Source organism: Benincasa hispida, chromosome 9, assembly GCF_027475165.1.
Source record: "Benincasa hispida cultivar pf3 chromosome 9, pf3_genome.v1.1, whole genome shotgun sequence".
Classification (NCBI taxonomy): domain Eukaryota; kingdom Viridiplantae; phylum Streptophyta; class Magnoliopsida; order Cucurbitales; family Cucurbitaceae; genus Benincasa; species Benincasa hispida.
In genome coordinates, this window is record NC_143486.1 from 26,301,801 (window position 1) to 26,317,836 (window position 16,036).

General features: G+C 33.9%; 1 protein-coding gene across 8 annotated transcripts; it reads right to left on the minus strand.

The window, feature by feature from the left end:
* Positions 1–7,613: 7,613 nt before the first annotated feature.
* On the minus strand, positions 7,614–12,110 carry LOC120085713 (Pentatricopeptide repeat (PPR) superfamily protein). Of its 8 annotated transcripts, XM_090316963.1 has the most exons (4): positions 11,881–12,106; positions 11,152–11,258; positions 8,522–11,060; positions 7,614–8,077 (listed from the first exon to the last, which is right to left on the minus strand). In XM_090316963.1, exon 3 carries the CDS (start codon positions 11,014–11,016, stop codon positions 8,890–8,892), a length of 2,127 nt encoding a protein of 708 aa, XP_090173089.1. In that variant the 5' UTR covers positions 11,017–11,060; positions 11,152–11,258; positions 11,881–12,106; the 3' UTR covers positions 7,614–8,077; positions 8,522–8,889. The 8 variants fall into 8 exon arrangements, with proteins under 8 accessions (XP_090173089.1, XP_038897799.1, XP_090173091.1 ...); XM_039041871.2 differs by having other exon boundaries at positions 8,522–11,258; positions 11,908–12,110; XM_090316965.1 differs by lacking the exon at positions 11,152–11,258 and having other exon boundaries at positions 11,908–12,106.
* Positions 12,111–16,036: the final 3,926 nt, after the last annotated feature.

A 16,036-nucleotide genomic window follows, 5' to 3' on the forward strand; every position in this document is an offset into this window, starting at 1 on the left:
GGTTCTAGTCCATTTTTCGACGAGTGCACATCTGAATTTGGAGGTTTCATTAACTTTGAAGAGCAACCGACATAAGTGATTAGCATCGAGGATGCACCGTAATTACTTTCAGGATAGTGATTTCTCAATGGTACAGCAACACTTCGTGACATCTGTTCTAACATTACCTAATAGATCAACAATGTGTATAATCATAAATGCAAAAGTTATAAACATTTATGAAACTTTCTTTTTGAGAGTTGCATTGGAACTTAATTATTATGCAATAATAAAAGAAATGTACTTGTAAGTACTACTACCAACACAAACAATTAAATAACAATGGAAAATAAACATTTTATTCGAAACAAAGCAAAACTTGTACAAAACCAAGAACCTCTAAGAAGTAGGGGCTAATTTTATATCAACATTTATGACCTTTTTCTGAACAAACAGAAACGTACTGTTTTGTCCAATGCTTTTTTATTTTTTTTTCCCCAACTTAATAATATATTAAATTAACATTTAAGTGATATTTTCAACGCACGAGGTTTGCTTACTCTGTGACTGCAGGTGTGACGTCATTAGGTGAGGAAGATACCTTAACTCTTGGAATGTCATTGCCATAAGGATTGGACCCTAATAACCTCACAATTTGAGAGCTTCCATTTTTCTTTTTCTTTTTTTTTTAATATATAAAATCAATTATGGTTTATCCCAATCAGAAATTGTTTTGGGTATATTTATAAATTTGAACCATTTTTTTTTAGAAGGTTGAGATCACTCTTTGGTTAAACTAATTTGTGATAATTTAGTACGACGTAACATAAGAGAGCAAGTTAATTGAATAAACAAAGACATATAAATCTACATTATTATGAAAATTGATAAAAATGGGATCGTTTCAGTTTTCATTTGTCAAAATTGACCTAATTTTGAAAAACTTATTTTTGAGTTCATAAAATGATGTTAGTATGATGTGAAAGTATCTCTATACTCTTACCTTCTTCAAATTTTCACTAATTTTTCTTCAATATTTTCACCGACCTTTTCAACCTAAAATTAGTTGTTTTTATATACAATTGTTTTTTAACTCACTAGAATTAATTGTTTTTAATTTTTTTTAAGTACAATTGTTTTTTAATTCACTAAAATTAGTTGTTTTTAATTTTTTTTTAAGTACAGTTGTTTTTTAATTCACTAAAATTAGTTGTTTTTATTTTTTTAAGTACAATTGTTTTTTAATTCACAGAAATTAAACCAAAATTTGTGTATACGTTTTCGGTTAACATAATTCTTCAAGAAGTTTTTTTTAAAAAAAAATAAATTTTACTTTATGTTTTCTTTGTTTGGTTTAATAAAAAAATTTTAAAAACAATATTTTATACAAATAATGTATGAAAGAAAGGACTATTGAAAAAACCTAAAGAAAAAAAAGGTAGAGGATTTGGATATATTTAATTTTGGTCAAGATTTTGGCTTAGAATTTATGATTTTCGATCACAATCTCAATCGGAAATCATGAATTCCAACCAAAGTTCAAAAAAGAAAACCTTCAAAAATCACGATTTTCAATCGTTTATCGAGACTAAAATTTTACGTGGTGTTTGATCCAATAATATGAACTAAATTGAGTTGGTAAAATATAAAGATGCAATGTTTGGCCTACTAAATTTAAATGTTGCTGGAATTGAGTTGGTATATTTTACTAACTTACCCCAACGTACCTAAACTCTCAATTCTTTCAATGTTTTCAAAGGTTCCATTCGTTAGCCTCCATCGGCAACTACCGCTGTCAAACTTTGTGAACCAACTCTGACAACCATTTTCTCATGGTCAACTCCGACAACCAACCACAAGCTCCGACAACTACTCCAACGACAACTCTTGCAACCAACTGTAACGACCACCTTTGTGCAACCAACTTTGACGACCAATTTCGGACTTCGGCAACCACCTCCGCAACAAACTCCAATGACTAACCTAGACGACTAACTATAAGCTTCGACAGCCACCTCTAACTACAAACTTCAGCAAAAACCACCTATGATGATCAACTTTGATGACCATCTTCACATGACCAACTCCAATGACTAACTGCAGGCTTTGAAAACCACCTTTGACGACAAACTCCAGCAACCAACTCCAATACCACCTTCGTGCAACCAACTTCGACTCTGACTACAAACTTCGGAGAAAATCACCTTTAATAATCAACTTTAACAACTTCCTTCGACCATTATAAGACTAATTCCTTCTTAACAATTCCACTACAATCTAGGAAGAGGTATTGTTGGTGTCCACTTAGTAGAATTAGCCAACTTTTAGTGAACAATATTTTTTCTTTGTATACATGAAATTGGCTCATTGTTGGCGAGATGTAAATAAATCCTAATGACGACCCTATTTTTTGTGCACATTCAACACATACGTTTCATGACGGTTAAAATATATCGTAGGGTTGTTGATTATATAAATAATAGTATTTTGTCTATGTTAAGTGTAATATTTATACGTAGAAAATTGTAAACATATCTTTATTTCATTGAATTCACATATCAAATAAGTCTTAAGAATTTGGAAAAGTATGTATGTAGTTGAATGATGGAGCAAAAAGTTAAAAAAAAAAAACAAATATAAAAAAAATAAAATGGAGATTTTTTTCTGAATTTTTTTTTTGCAAGAATTAGTAAAAAATGGAGATTTGTTCTGTTATGATCTCCAAATTTGGAAGAATTAAAAGTGGAGATGTTGAATAAATGTGATGACATTTCAATGACTAATAAGATGATGGGACGATGAAAGAAGAAGAAAAAAAAGATGACGACGATGAAATTCATGGAGAAAAAATTAGAAATCAAAAGTTTTAATTTCTCTTTAGTTTCCAATTTTATTCCATATTCCTATAAGAAATGTAGTAATTGGTTAATTTTTGTTCATTACAAAAAAAATTAAAAAAAATATATAATCAAAATTACAATTCATATATAATTCAAACAAAGATGGGTAGAATTGAATTAAAAAAAATTATAAATAAAAATAGTGATCATAAAAGTAGATTATGAAGAGTTCGAAAAATCGCATCAGATACCCTCTAACATATGAACTCAACTTTGCATCCCAAATATAGACATATGATCTCTGCCAAACATATAAACTTCAAACATCAAATCTCAACTCAACACCCCTATGTTTTTTTTATATAACTTTTTTGGATCGAGTATAAAACAAATAAATAAATAAAAATTATATACCCACTTCCAATTTTACTCCATATCACCTATTGTTAAAAAAATAATATAAACTTTTTTTGTCTATTAAAAAATTACCAAAGAATTTATGAAATCTAGAAGATAAAAGGTTGGACCCTAATAAAGGCATTTGTGAATTTTGATTTGCAGAAGAGTCTCCAAAAAACACACCTTAAAAATGGGCCCATTTCTCAAAACTGAAAACTCGAATGACCTAATTTTGTCAATTTCTTAAACCTTTCATTGGCGTGTGAGGAGTCTAATTTAATAATTCATTCAACTTCTAATTTTATTTCTAATTCATTTTTTAACATTTGAATATTTCAATTGTAAATTTGAATTTTATGTCAAATAAAATCCTTAACTTTCAAGTTGTCTAGTAGATACTAAATTTTAAAATTTTTCTAAAATTCATTGATTAAATTTTATAATTTTAAAAATACACAAATCTCAAAACTCACAAACTAGATTTGTAATTTAACTTTTATTTATTTAGTGATTCTCATGTTAAATCCTTAAGATTAAAGGTTTAAGTCAATAAATATTATGAAAATCTTTTTGCACACGACTAAAAGGTGAACAACTATTCACTTCGTTGAACAAGGATTTTAATTAGGGGAGAAAACTTGTGTTAATTGCTATATTCCGGTCACTTATAAAAAAAAACTTAATAGGTAAGTCTTCCTTTTGCATTAGAATCAAACCAAAAGTTTAAGACTTGGAGTTCAAACTTTCAAGAGTGTAAAGCTAAAATAGATACACCATCCAAAGCTTGATAAAACCTAATCTACACTTTAGCAGCCATTTGTTACCTGGTATTAGCCTATTAGGTATGCGCTTATAGGGCAATAATATTTGGTAGGACCCACGTATGAAAAGTGGTAGGATTTGAGGATTTGAAATGTGGGGAGAGAAGAAATACCCAATAAATAGCAATAGTCTTTATGGTTTAAGAGTAATGTGTCTGATTCTGAGCAAGCACAGAGCAGTAGTCAGTGTACTAAAACTCTGTCCCAACTGAAATGGCTTACAACTCCAAACAAATTTATTAAATTTGGCAACAATGGAGATTGGTTAGGCTTTGGTTATGCTGAAATTGAATGCAGCAGGCACATTTTTTTTGGGAAGGAGTAATAATAACCTATGAATTCACTTCACTACTTTAAGTTTGGTTCAGCAAAAGCTCATTTAACACAGCAATATGTATCTCTGCTGCTACAATTCTGACACTATTCACGCACGCTTCAAAATTACACCAATGGCAATCATCAAAATTACACCAATTCAAACCCCCCCCCCCCCTCTTTCTAGATTTGACACTGGATTGCTCTTACGCTTACCCACTATGAAGCTGTCAAGAATCCGATGCGGATGTATAGTCCTATATCAATTAAAAGTAACAAAGATTATTGATATATAAGTGAAAAATATATTCTTAGATAGAGATTCAGAAAGATTCTAGATATACGAGTAGGAATATTATTTCCATTGTTTTGAAGTGGTTTAGTAAAGCCAAAGGACAAGTAATATCTCTATTATTGTAAAGTCATTTTAATGAGATCAAAAGTAAAAGCAGGGGAGTATTGGGTTACTTGCCATTTATAATCGTTGTCCTTGACAAAAGCAGGCAAAGCTTTATGAGAAGGGGGAGAAGAAAGCTGGAAAAAGATTAATGGCGAGACATAATTAGGAAATTAACAGTTTGGTGGTGGTGAGTAATTAAATTTAACAACATCAAGAAGTAGCTATCAGTATTCAGTATCAGTGGTGGGTTTACCTTGTGAAACAAGGGATGTCAGAAGATGAAAGAGATTGTGGGGACGACCAATTATGAGTCAAAACAACGAACAAGAGCAGAAAAGCCAATTGGGAAAATTGGGAAAAGAAAAAAAAGGGGCCTTGGTTTTGTGGGTAAATGACCTCACTCTCAGCGTAAACACTGCAAAAGATCAATGAGGGTTTGTTTGTTTGTCTTTGTTTGCCAGCTTAAGCATGGAGTAAAAGAGAGCCAAACGAGGTAAGTCCTTGATTTGGTTCAGTGATTCAGTCCGATCCACTCGTCATTTCATTTACAATGTTTTATCTTTTCTTTTCTTTTCATTTCTTGGGATGGTATTGGTGTCTAGGACAAGGCAACCTTAAGATTCCAAAGGTGTATGTCACACTCCCTTTTGTTGTTTTTCTTCTTTTTCACCTCTGAAAGTGTTTTTTAGATTTTCGAGAAAGGAATGAACCTGACTCTGTCTGTGACTAAAGAATTCTACTTCTACTTACCAACTGCCAATAAGTTTTCAAGTTAATATATTTTATCAATACGTGAATTTTAGTTAAATCTGAATTTCAATTTTCAAACCATAGAAACTAGTGCCTTTAAGGTGGAGCACATTCTATCTTACCTTGGGCCCTTATTTTACATCACATCAAAGTGGGCGAAAAGTCTCTCAAGCTAGCTACTTTGTAATGGAAATTTCACGGGAGACAATTTGTTAATTTCAGGGAAGCTTTGAACCCACAGAATCAACTTAAAGTCAAACCCTTTAAAAACTAAACATGAACATTAGCAGTGCATGGTGTCGTGATCATTATACAAGATAGACATTATGCTAATCAAATGGAAGAGAATCAATGAGATCTCTTTGTCCCATTCTAGAGGTTTTGAAATCTACAGGTACAAACCACCTCGATAGCTTGTCCTAGTCACTATTTGAATAAAAGGATAATGGTGTCTCTGTGTATCGAAAAAAAAAATTGGTACTACAAAAGTATAGATACTCATTTCATTCACTACTTGCCACGTAAGCATCATTTCAAAAAGGATGTGGGATCATCAACTTTACAAAATTATTTATAAAAGCAAAACCATAGTGTAAATAAAAGGAGTAGATACTCTTGTAGTACTGTGAATTTTTTTCCATATATATTGTTGAGCCTCTACTCAACCAATATCTCCTTTGAGACCTGAAGCCTTTTTATTTTTTCAAGGACAATGACTCATAGTCGGTATCGTGGGTTAGGTCATTAGATCCTCAAACTCACAAAGGGACCATGTCTTTGTTTTCAAAAAGCAAATATGATACTAATGGGCATTTGTTGCTACTGCATGGATATAGTTGGTGGAATGAACATTAACCTTTGGTAGTAATGTCCAGTTTTCCTTTGCTCAATTATCCGTTATTCCCTTTTTAACATTTCCTCGTTTCTCAGTTGCCATTATAGGTGCCCAAACACTTTCTTGCAACGTGGTCACTTGGCAGTTTCTACAAGGAAGGTCCACCTAGTGTGTTATAAAGCTAGCAAAAATTGGGCCGTTCTTGAAAACTTGAGAATTGTTCCTACATGGTGCCAAATTGTGTTTGATGAAATCAATCATCAAAGATAAGGAACCCTACAAAACAAGGGGGGTCTAAATAAACATTATACTGGTGGAGCGTTCGCTAAATAAACCACAATCCTCAAATTAGGGCTAGAAAATGAATTAGGGAATGTAATGATAGAAGAGTTGAAGCTTGTATGTGTCTTAGAATGACTTAGTCCAAGTCCATTGACTCTCTACACGTGAAAGGTTGAGCAAGATTAGCTCTATTAAGGTGAGTGTCCAGGCAAGATTCACTCTTAGATCCACATCAAACAAAGAGACCTAAGTTGGATTCACTCCTACATTCACGTCAAACATAGAGACCTAAGTTGGACAAGGTCACTAATAAAGTGCTTTCCACAGTGAACATGTTGAAGCAGTTTCAAGGGGGAGTCGTATAGGTTAAGGAGAATACTCCAAGATTGTATAGGTTGAGGAATCACACTAGGTGACCATGCAGGGGAAGTGAGGAGCTTTTCCAAATGATAATGTCTTGTAATTGAGAGGTTTCTCCTTCTTCTTTTTTTTTTTTTTTTTTTTTTTTTTGGATGAAGATACAAATATATATGGATGAGCAAAATTACAAAAGGAAGATAAAATCTCCCGACCACCATGGGTGAGTCACAAGAAAGCTTCCCGAGAGGAAATTAAAGGCTAAAATCCCTAAAAGGATAGCAATCATCAAAGGAAAAAAACAATCGTTTTACACCAATAGAAAACATTAAAAAACATCAAACCATGATCCTAGACAAAACAATAATTCTAGAAAGTACCCTAAGAGGCCCAAGAAAAAATTTCTATTATTTAGGACATCAAAACATCTAAAGTAAAATTTCAATAGAAGTATAATGGCCATCACAGATTGTCCAACTAATATGTATATATAATACAAACTATATTCAAAACAACTTCATGTTTTCCAAAACAAAAGCACCAAGAAAAACGTGGTTGGATAACCTATTTTTTGAGTGAGTTTATTAATCTTCCATCACTTATTTTTGGAAAGTAAAATAAAACAAAGTACTATCTCTTGCACGATTTTGGGAATACTCAAATTAATGTGGACAATAATCTTAACTATTACAAGTTATTTGATCAAACTTTTAACGAACTCCTTAATCCCACATCACAATTCAACAAAAGCTATGATTCTAAAACACTCTTGTGCAGCAACATAAGAAACTAAAAGCAGATAATGTTCATTTGTCACATGACTGCAAGACAGTCTCAAATGCCACTCCTAGAGTCTCGGTCTAAGCAGCCGGCACACTTTACAGTAGATGACTGAAAAAACTGCGAACCAGTACCTTGTTAATCACCGTGGAGGAACCCCACGACCATTCAGGAAGATGGAATAAATTAAACAATGCCCATAGATACGGTCGACAACATTGCCAGAGGAGTATCCATTTCCCTTGACTCTGAACTTTCTCGATTGATTATCTTGTCATCTTGTCGCGGGGCAGAAAAGAGTGCCTCCAAAGTTCAATTACTGCATTTTGCCACCAAGGTACAGTTTAGCACTTTTATATCAAGGAAAAACTAGGTAATTAAAAACACGTTGAAAGATAATCACTACATGCAGAAACCCATCGACAGTAATATCATAACAAGTAACACTTCTACTGAAATAAACTCTAATTAGAATCACGTCACCAAAACAAAAAGGGGAAAGAAAAGTACGTGTATTTAACTCCAGAATAAAAAGGAGGAAAAACGTAAAAAATCTCTGAAGTTCACAAAACATAATCAAAACATGGAAGCCAAGTTAGTTCAACCTTAAACAGAACTTGAATTAAAATTACGACTTCATGATAGAACTGATCAATATTTTTTCTTTAGATACTATGGTCTAACCTCATTGCCACAATGAGCAGGTTGGTCACAGAGACTAAATGAAGATGGACAAAATGGAAAGAGAAGTGGAAACACAAACCTTTGTCAATATAAGGAAACATCGTCTTTTTAACCAATCTTTCTTGTGGCAGTACATTCGTCGAGAAATTTGACGATCAGTTCCTTGCAATGCCTGCTTGGTCTCCAGCAACGACAAAATCAGAATTCCTACCGAGTTCAATCTTGCCCTACCACCTCCACATTTGACGTGTTCAAAACTCTGTCATTAATGGATTGAGCTTCTTGGAGATGGATACATTAAGATAGCTGAGTAAATTAATCCAATCATGTTGTAGAGTTGAATGACATCAACAAGAGATTGTTGAGAACATCCGTATTGGACTCAAAAGCTCGAGGACACAGATGATGCAAGGGCATTTGACAGAAGAACTGCATATTTTAAGAAAATCAATACAAACCAACCCACTTCTTAAAAGCCAAGGCTGATTCTCTTTTCCTTAGTTGGCTTTCTGTTTGGAACTTGGGAGCCTTGCCCTTGTAAAGTGTTCTATGGTACTTCAAGAACAAGGTCCTATATTTGTACTTGTCAATGAACATGTTGTCTTTCTCCATCACCTCCACAACTTCATTTGCTCGAGCAAAAAACCCACCCCTCACAAAAGTATAAAGCACAGAATCAAGGAGTTCTTGATCAAACTTCAAGAACGAAGCTGATGCAATACTTTTCATTTCCCCCCACAGTTCTGTTACTTCTACATATTTCCCACCAATGGCAGCATATCCAGTTACCATAGAATGAAAGGTCTGAGCATTTGGACAATGTCCAAGGCTTCTCATTTTCTTCAAAGCCTTCTCAGCATCTTGCATCAGTCTCTTCTTACAGAAGAAATGTATAACATTGTTCCAATCATGAAGTCCATAATCCACTCTTTGCCCATCTTTTATTTCCTGTAAGAGTTTTGCCATCAATCCAGCTTCATCATTCACTGCACTATTCTCAACCAATCTTTTAAATTCTTGATGTCCAGATCTTGGTATTTTAGCTTCTTTCATCTCCTGAAAAAGTTTGAGTGCCCCCTTGTTGTCATTCTGAAGCACTTTAGAATTGATCAATGCATCATAACAGCTTGAATCAAGCTGTATTCCAGCCTTACGAGCATCTCGCAAGAGAGATGCAACCTCACCAGTTCGATTAGTTTTACAATACGCTTTTAACAGAGAACCATATACTGAAGAACCAGTCCTAACACTAGCCAGGTGCATCTCATCAAGAAGGTCGTGTGCTTGATCTAACCATCCAAGTGAAATGCATGCATTAATGACATGAACCAGCACTGAATCATTGTTAGATACTGGTGACTCTTCCCTCTCTGCCTTGATAAGAAACTGAGCTAAATCCTTGGTCTTACCAGCTTCCAGAAAAGCCCTAACTAGTTTTACAAGAATAGCTTCAGTTGGCTGGAGAATACCACGTTCAGTTGTAACCAGTTCAACTTGCAATTGCAGCTTCGTAAGCAAGGTGCGAAGAATTTCCTTGGCTTCAATATCAAGTTTCAGAAAATTTTTGTCCAGAACAAAATCTTCAAAGGAAATGGATTTTCCATTTGATATCTTATCTTTCAATCCATCATTTTGGCAGAAAATTTTTTTCTCAGAACCTTGCCCAGATGATGGTTTTATGTGATTTTCTGCAGTATTACATGCCAAGGTAGCTGTAGCGACCGAATTTTTTGCTATTTTTGATTTCCTCAGCATGTCCAAAACCATGTTAGATGCAGATTCAAGATCTCCAAATTTCAGGTGACATGTCAGTAAGCAACTATAAAACTGCCGAAATTGAACATCACTTAGGTTACGGGCTTCATCTATGTGTCTCTGTAATTTCTTTAATTCTTCTCTCCGTCCATTTCTTTCATGTATATGAACCATTACCATCAATAAGTTGGTATCTACTTTGACACCAATTCTAGGCATCATATCAAGGAGTTCTTCTGCCTTTCTAGTTGTCCCAAACAAGACACAACCCGCCAAAGCAATGTTAAAAGCAGTAGAATTAGGCTTCATAGCAATCAAAGGGGCATTGCATCTTTTACGTGGATCCACCTGGCCATCTTGGAACAAGTATCCTATTTCAAGAATCAATTCAGCAGCAAGGTAAGCCCCAGAACCAGTTTGTGACATGTGAGCCAATATTGCAGACCAAGCAGCTACAGGAAGTGACTGTTCCATTTTTATCAAATTTCTTAGAATGGTTGATGCGGGAACGGGTAGCCCCAATTTTGCAAGACTAAAAGACAAATAGATTAGAGGGTCCTTCTCTAACAAGTTCTGCTTCCCTTCTGCAAATGCCTGTTCTACCAAATCATAGGCCTTTTCAAGCCACTGAATTTCCAGAGTTTCCGCAAAAGCAGTTAATAGTTTATTAACAACAGATTTTCTAGGAAACCCTTCCATCTCCATATGCTGTTGGTATAACTTCCACGTATCACTCAATCTATGCTCTTCAATGGAAATTTGTATGTCAACACTTAGTTTTGCAGGATCTCGAGCCTGAACCAAAATTCTTTCAGACATTGTAGATAACAACCTGATGTCAAAGATGCGTTTATTCTTGAGTCCTAGCACAATGGGTTCCAAATTTGAGCTTGATGTTGAGGAAACAAATGCTGTTAAAGACTGACAATTGGAATTAAGTACGCATTTACAGACCCCAAAGATACTATGATTAGCACCATGAAATAAGAGATACAAAGCAGAAGGTGAATACACAGCAGCCCTGAAACTTGACTTCATAATCAGATGTAGCATCTTCCCAACTGCGGCATGCAAGAGCTATGTTCTTCAGTGCTTGACAGTTAAAGTACAGAAGAAGAACAGACCATTTAATTACAATTTGCAAATGAGGATGCTATGTTGCTAACTACAAATTACGCCCTCTTATTTCTTATTTTATTTTAATTATGGTCTTATCAAAATACACTTTCTACCAACTTTCCTTTAATGTCAAATTCCCGTTTCAGTTGTTTAAACTCTTAAAGTTTTTAGTGTTCATTTTTCATAAAAGCAAAATTGAAATTCTTGTTAGGCAGCAGGAAGAAGAAAGGGCTAAGGAACTCTAGAGAAAATTATGCATTTAATTCAAAGGAGTCAATTCCTGAAGCTCTCTTTCATTTAAAAAATGAATGAGTTCAAAGAAGTACGAAATTAAACCTAGTCAACGAACTAACAGCAAAACCCCTTTAAAGAAATTGATTATTCAAATCAGGATTCATGAATGTCACACAAATTCAGTGATACAACAAAAAAGAAAGCTTAATACCCTGAAAATTAATCAACAACCCATGTAAATAAGTACAAACGGTCTCCAAAATCCAAGCAGCTGAAAACCGAGTAGAGAGAATGCAAGCAAAATAAAATAAGGAGCATTTGTAATCGCACCTTTGGGTAAGTTCACAGAGGACCAACCTTTGTGGAGGAGGAGGAAGAAGAAGAACCATTTAAACAAACACCATTATGTCGTGGAGCTCGAGAGTGGCGGATGCTCATTCAATTGCAAAGCCATGGAAGGTTCAAAGAGAGCCGGTCGCCATGGAAGAAAAATTGGGGGGAAGAAGACAAGACAACCCTAGTCATTTTGTGGGGAAATTGCATCAATTTTTTTATATTGGAAGAAATAATTTCTCCCTCTATTTTTTTCCTACTAGTACCAATGGCCCATCTCGAAATTTAACCTCGTGTTTTAATTTGTTCGATTTTTCATCATGTAAATTTACCACTTTAACTATTCTTCTTTCTTCCTTCTCTCTTTTGCAATTTTTTTCCCATTTTTTCTATTTTTTTTCCTTTTTTCTTTTCTAGTGATTTTTTCTATTCATGACTGCTCTTTGTTTTTCAGTAATTTTTCTTTTTTCTTTTTCGACGATTTATGTTTATGTTGCTTTTTTTTTCTTTTTTTTTTTCGTTTTTCCAGCAAGATTTCCTTCTCACTCTCATTTCTTCAGTTGCCCTCCTTTTCCAGTGATTCCTTCCGTTTATGTCGAAGTCGTCTTCTTCTTCTTCTCTAATCAAAGATGTAAGTTGGAGCATAGTCAAAAGGAGAGGAAGAAGTGAGAGTGAGAATTCAAATGAAGGAAAAAATTACAAAATTAACGAGGAAGAAACGAGAGAAAGAAGCGAGAGGAGGAAGCAAAAGGAATAAGCGAGAGGAATAATTCAAAAGAAGGAAAAAATCAAGGAAAAAAATGAAGGAGAGCAACGTGAATTGAGGAACAAGATGAAAAAGCAAGAGGAACGAGAGAAAAGAGTGAAAAATCTGGGTTGCGTCTGGCCTCCCGAGTGTTTCGGGGTTAAAACAGTACTTTCACACATGACTCACGTAAGCAAAAGGCCAAATTTCGAGCATTTTTTAAACAGTACTTTCATCAGTACCAATTTCCCCTTTTTTCCCTCCAAATTTGAGAAAATTACCATTTTTACTCTAATTTTATGTTATTAGGGACCATTTAATAACTTTACCATTTTTCATTTTTCGTTTTTTGTTTCTTGTTTTTTAAGAACTAGAAACGAGAATATTTTTTTTATAACTATTCTTGTTTCCTATTTATTGAAACAAATAAATAGAAACACAAACTTGTTTGATAACTATTTCTTATTTCTTGTTTTTTATCCTGTAATAATATAATATAAAAAAGAAATGTCACGCATTAAATATCGAAAAAGAAATTATCAAAAGTTTATATCATCTAATACAAATAAGTCTCGAAGTACAAATATACTCTTCAAATGTTCCCCAAATTTGATCAGCAATATTATCTTTCCCTTGAGTCATTTGTAAATTACATCGACTAAAAAAAATAACAATGTCTTAAATTATTTTGACTCACATCCAACTCTATTGATGGCGAAATTCAACTAAGGGAATTCATCTGACTTTCATATGCATTCAATGGTGAATTTGTAATTTAGGAGAAGAAATCACTTGCAAGACAACCAAAAGAATAACACATTAGTGTGGTGCTTGCTGCAGACACTCCGATGCTTAAGTTAGAACTTTGCATAAATGTCAACGCAAGTAATTTTTAAGGAAGAGATGAGCTTACCTTTCATGGAGTTGCCATGCTTTATTTATAGTTGAGTCCTAAAGGTCTTCCTTATCCTAATTAGAGAAGGAGATCTATTTTCTTCTCCTACTTTGAAACTGGATACGCGGGACTTGGGATTGGGTCGTTGAGGATGTTCCAACGAATAGAATCGATCTGGATCGGCCTCAATATAAGGATTTTTGTGGCCTTGGCCTTTTATGGCCCACATTAGCCTCGCCTTCAGCCTCCGAAGCTGAGACAAACCAAGCGGGCTCTTTTGAGCCCAACTTATCTTCCCTTTATTTATTGGAACTCTCCTGAGCCTGCTCTTAAGCCAGCATTAGGTTCGTTTCCTGAACTAGGTAACTATTTTGGTTCGATATTGACTTCTGGTCTTTTGTCGTTCCGAAGTTACTTATAACATTAGTCCCCTACTCATGTGTTGAGACTCAATGGTTTGCCTTGTTCATAGCCAAGGTCTCAATTTGGGAGTAAATTTATGGTAGTTTGAGTGTTTTAGCTCATTCTAAGTCTCTTTGTAGACTTGTTGGTGTTCTCCCCTCCAAATGTGCACCTCTTGAGTTTTGGGTTGAGCATGTGCACACTTTGAGCGACTTATTTTGATTAATTCTCGGATGATCCTTAGATCACATTTTTGTAGTGGACCCTTCAGAGGATCGGTTTACAAACCTTCCTTTAAATTTCTCGAAGTTAATCTTATGTTGGATTATATGTCCTAAAACTCGTGGTTTGTAAACATTAAACATATTCTATTTGACAATAAAGTTGTTATTGAGTGTATTCAATAAAATATGTTATTGAATATGTGAATTGCACCTTTTTAACCTAGAATCCAACAAACTAAGCACCCCTAGCTATAGCATGAATACTTGAACTTTATGTGGAGACATAAAAGTGGATCAAGTTTGAGTAATAGCCAAAACGGTTTATAGTATAGGGATAAGGCTAAGTACCTTAACCTGGAGGCACTATGGATGTGACCTACTTTGTATTTGATACAAACGATGTGATTCCGAATCGATCATGTGGAGACATGCGAGTGGGGACATCCTATGTAATGAGTTTGCATAAGATTAGACCATGGAATAGTCACTCTTACTTTATAATGTTGTTTATTGATAAGACTGACTTTTTCAATTCGATGACTTAGGTAACTTGATCTTAATCCTAAGCTAACTATGAGCTCCTATTTATTCAGGATTATCCTTTAATTTGCATGGATGAAAGTGGCTCAACATCATTGGCTTAATAAGCCTCCCATTTTAGGAATAAAATTGGATAGATAGCTGGAGACATAGTCCTATAAGATGGAATTCGTTCATACCTAACTTTAGGGATAGTAGATAGGTTGTTCTCTTAAGTTTGACTCCGAGTCTTGAACAAGGGGCCTCATCCTCTCATTGGCCAAAGAGGGACTCGGATTGATGGTTGGACCACAAACCAATTGTTCATTAGAGGATCAGTGGGACTTAAGGAGCAAGATGTAATTATAGGGGTAAAATGATAATTTTGACTCGGTTATAATTACGAACAACCTGTGAAGGATCAACTTACTAATCATGGTTAAATCAAGTAGACAGAAATATATTTACAGTGAGGATCGTGCAGTTACTGGGTTTTAGTGGAGTGTTTCGGTAGTTAACGAATGTTGGTTAATTAGGTTAAAGAGTTTAGTCGGTTAATCTCGATTCGTTGGGGCTCATGATCTGTAGGTCCATTAGGTCTTCCTACTAGCTCATAATGAACTAAACCTTAGAACAGTGTGATGAGAGAATTTGAAACGTTCAAATTCAGTTTAAGGAATTATTGTTAATTATACGCGATATAATTGACATTGAATTGTCGAAATTAAACGAAATTGGAGAGTTGGAAATATTTAAATCATATTTAAATATTACATATGAATGGTGACTCTTGTTCAAGATTGGTATTTTAATTAATTTAATATTTTTATATTAAATTAATTTAATTATTAAAATTATTTATTTATTTATTTAAAATTAATTTTGTTTAATTTTTTAAAAAAGGAATTAATTTTATTTAAAATTAAATTTTGGATTTATAAAATTCAAAATTAAAGTCCATTTTAATATTTAAATTTGTGAAATTTAAATTTAAAACTGAAATTTAGGGTTAGTGGGATTTTCCAGTTTTCCCACTAACCTAAACACCTCATAAATCCACTATTTGCATAATGAATTGGGTGTCAACATGAGATTAATTCATTTTGCATGGATTTCTTCTATAAGTAGAAGAAAAATTGGCTGTTGAAGAGTTCCTTTTGCTACTAAAAAATAAGAGGATTCGTGCAAAGGAGTTATTGTAATATGAGTTCTACAAAGGTTGTTTTCTCAAACCCTAACTTTCATTATGAACATGCATGCTTGATCCTCAAAATTAATGAAGTTAGAGTGCTTAAAATCTAAATTGCTTTCACATGTTTGTTGTTAACTCTTTCAATTGATTTTAGAGTAATTTTAAGCACTCAATTT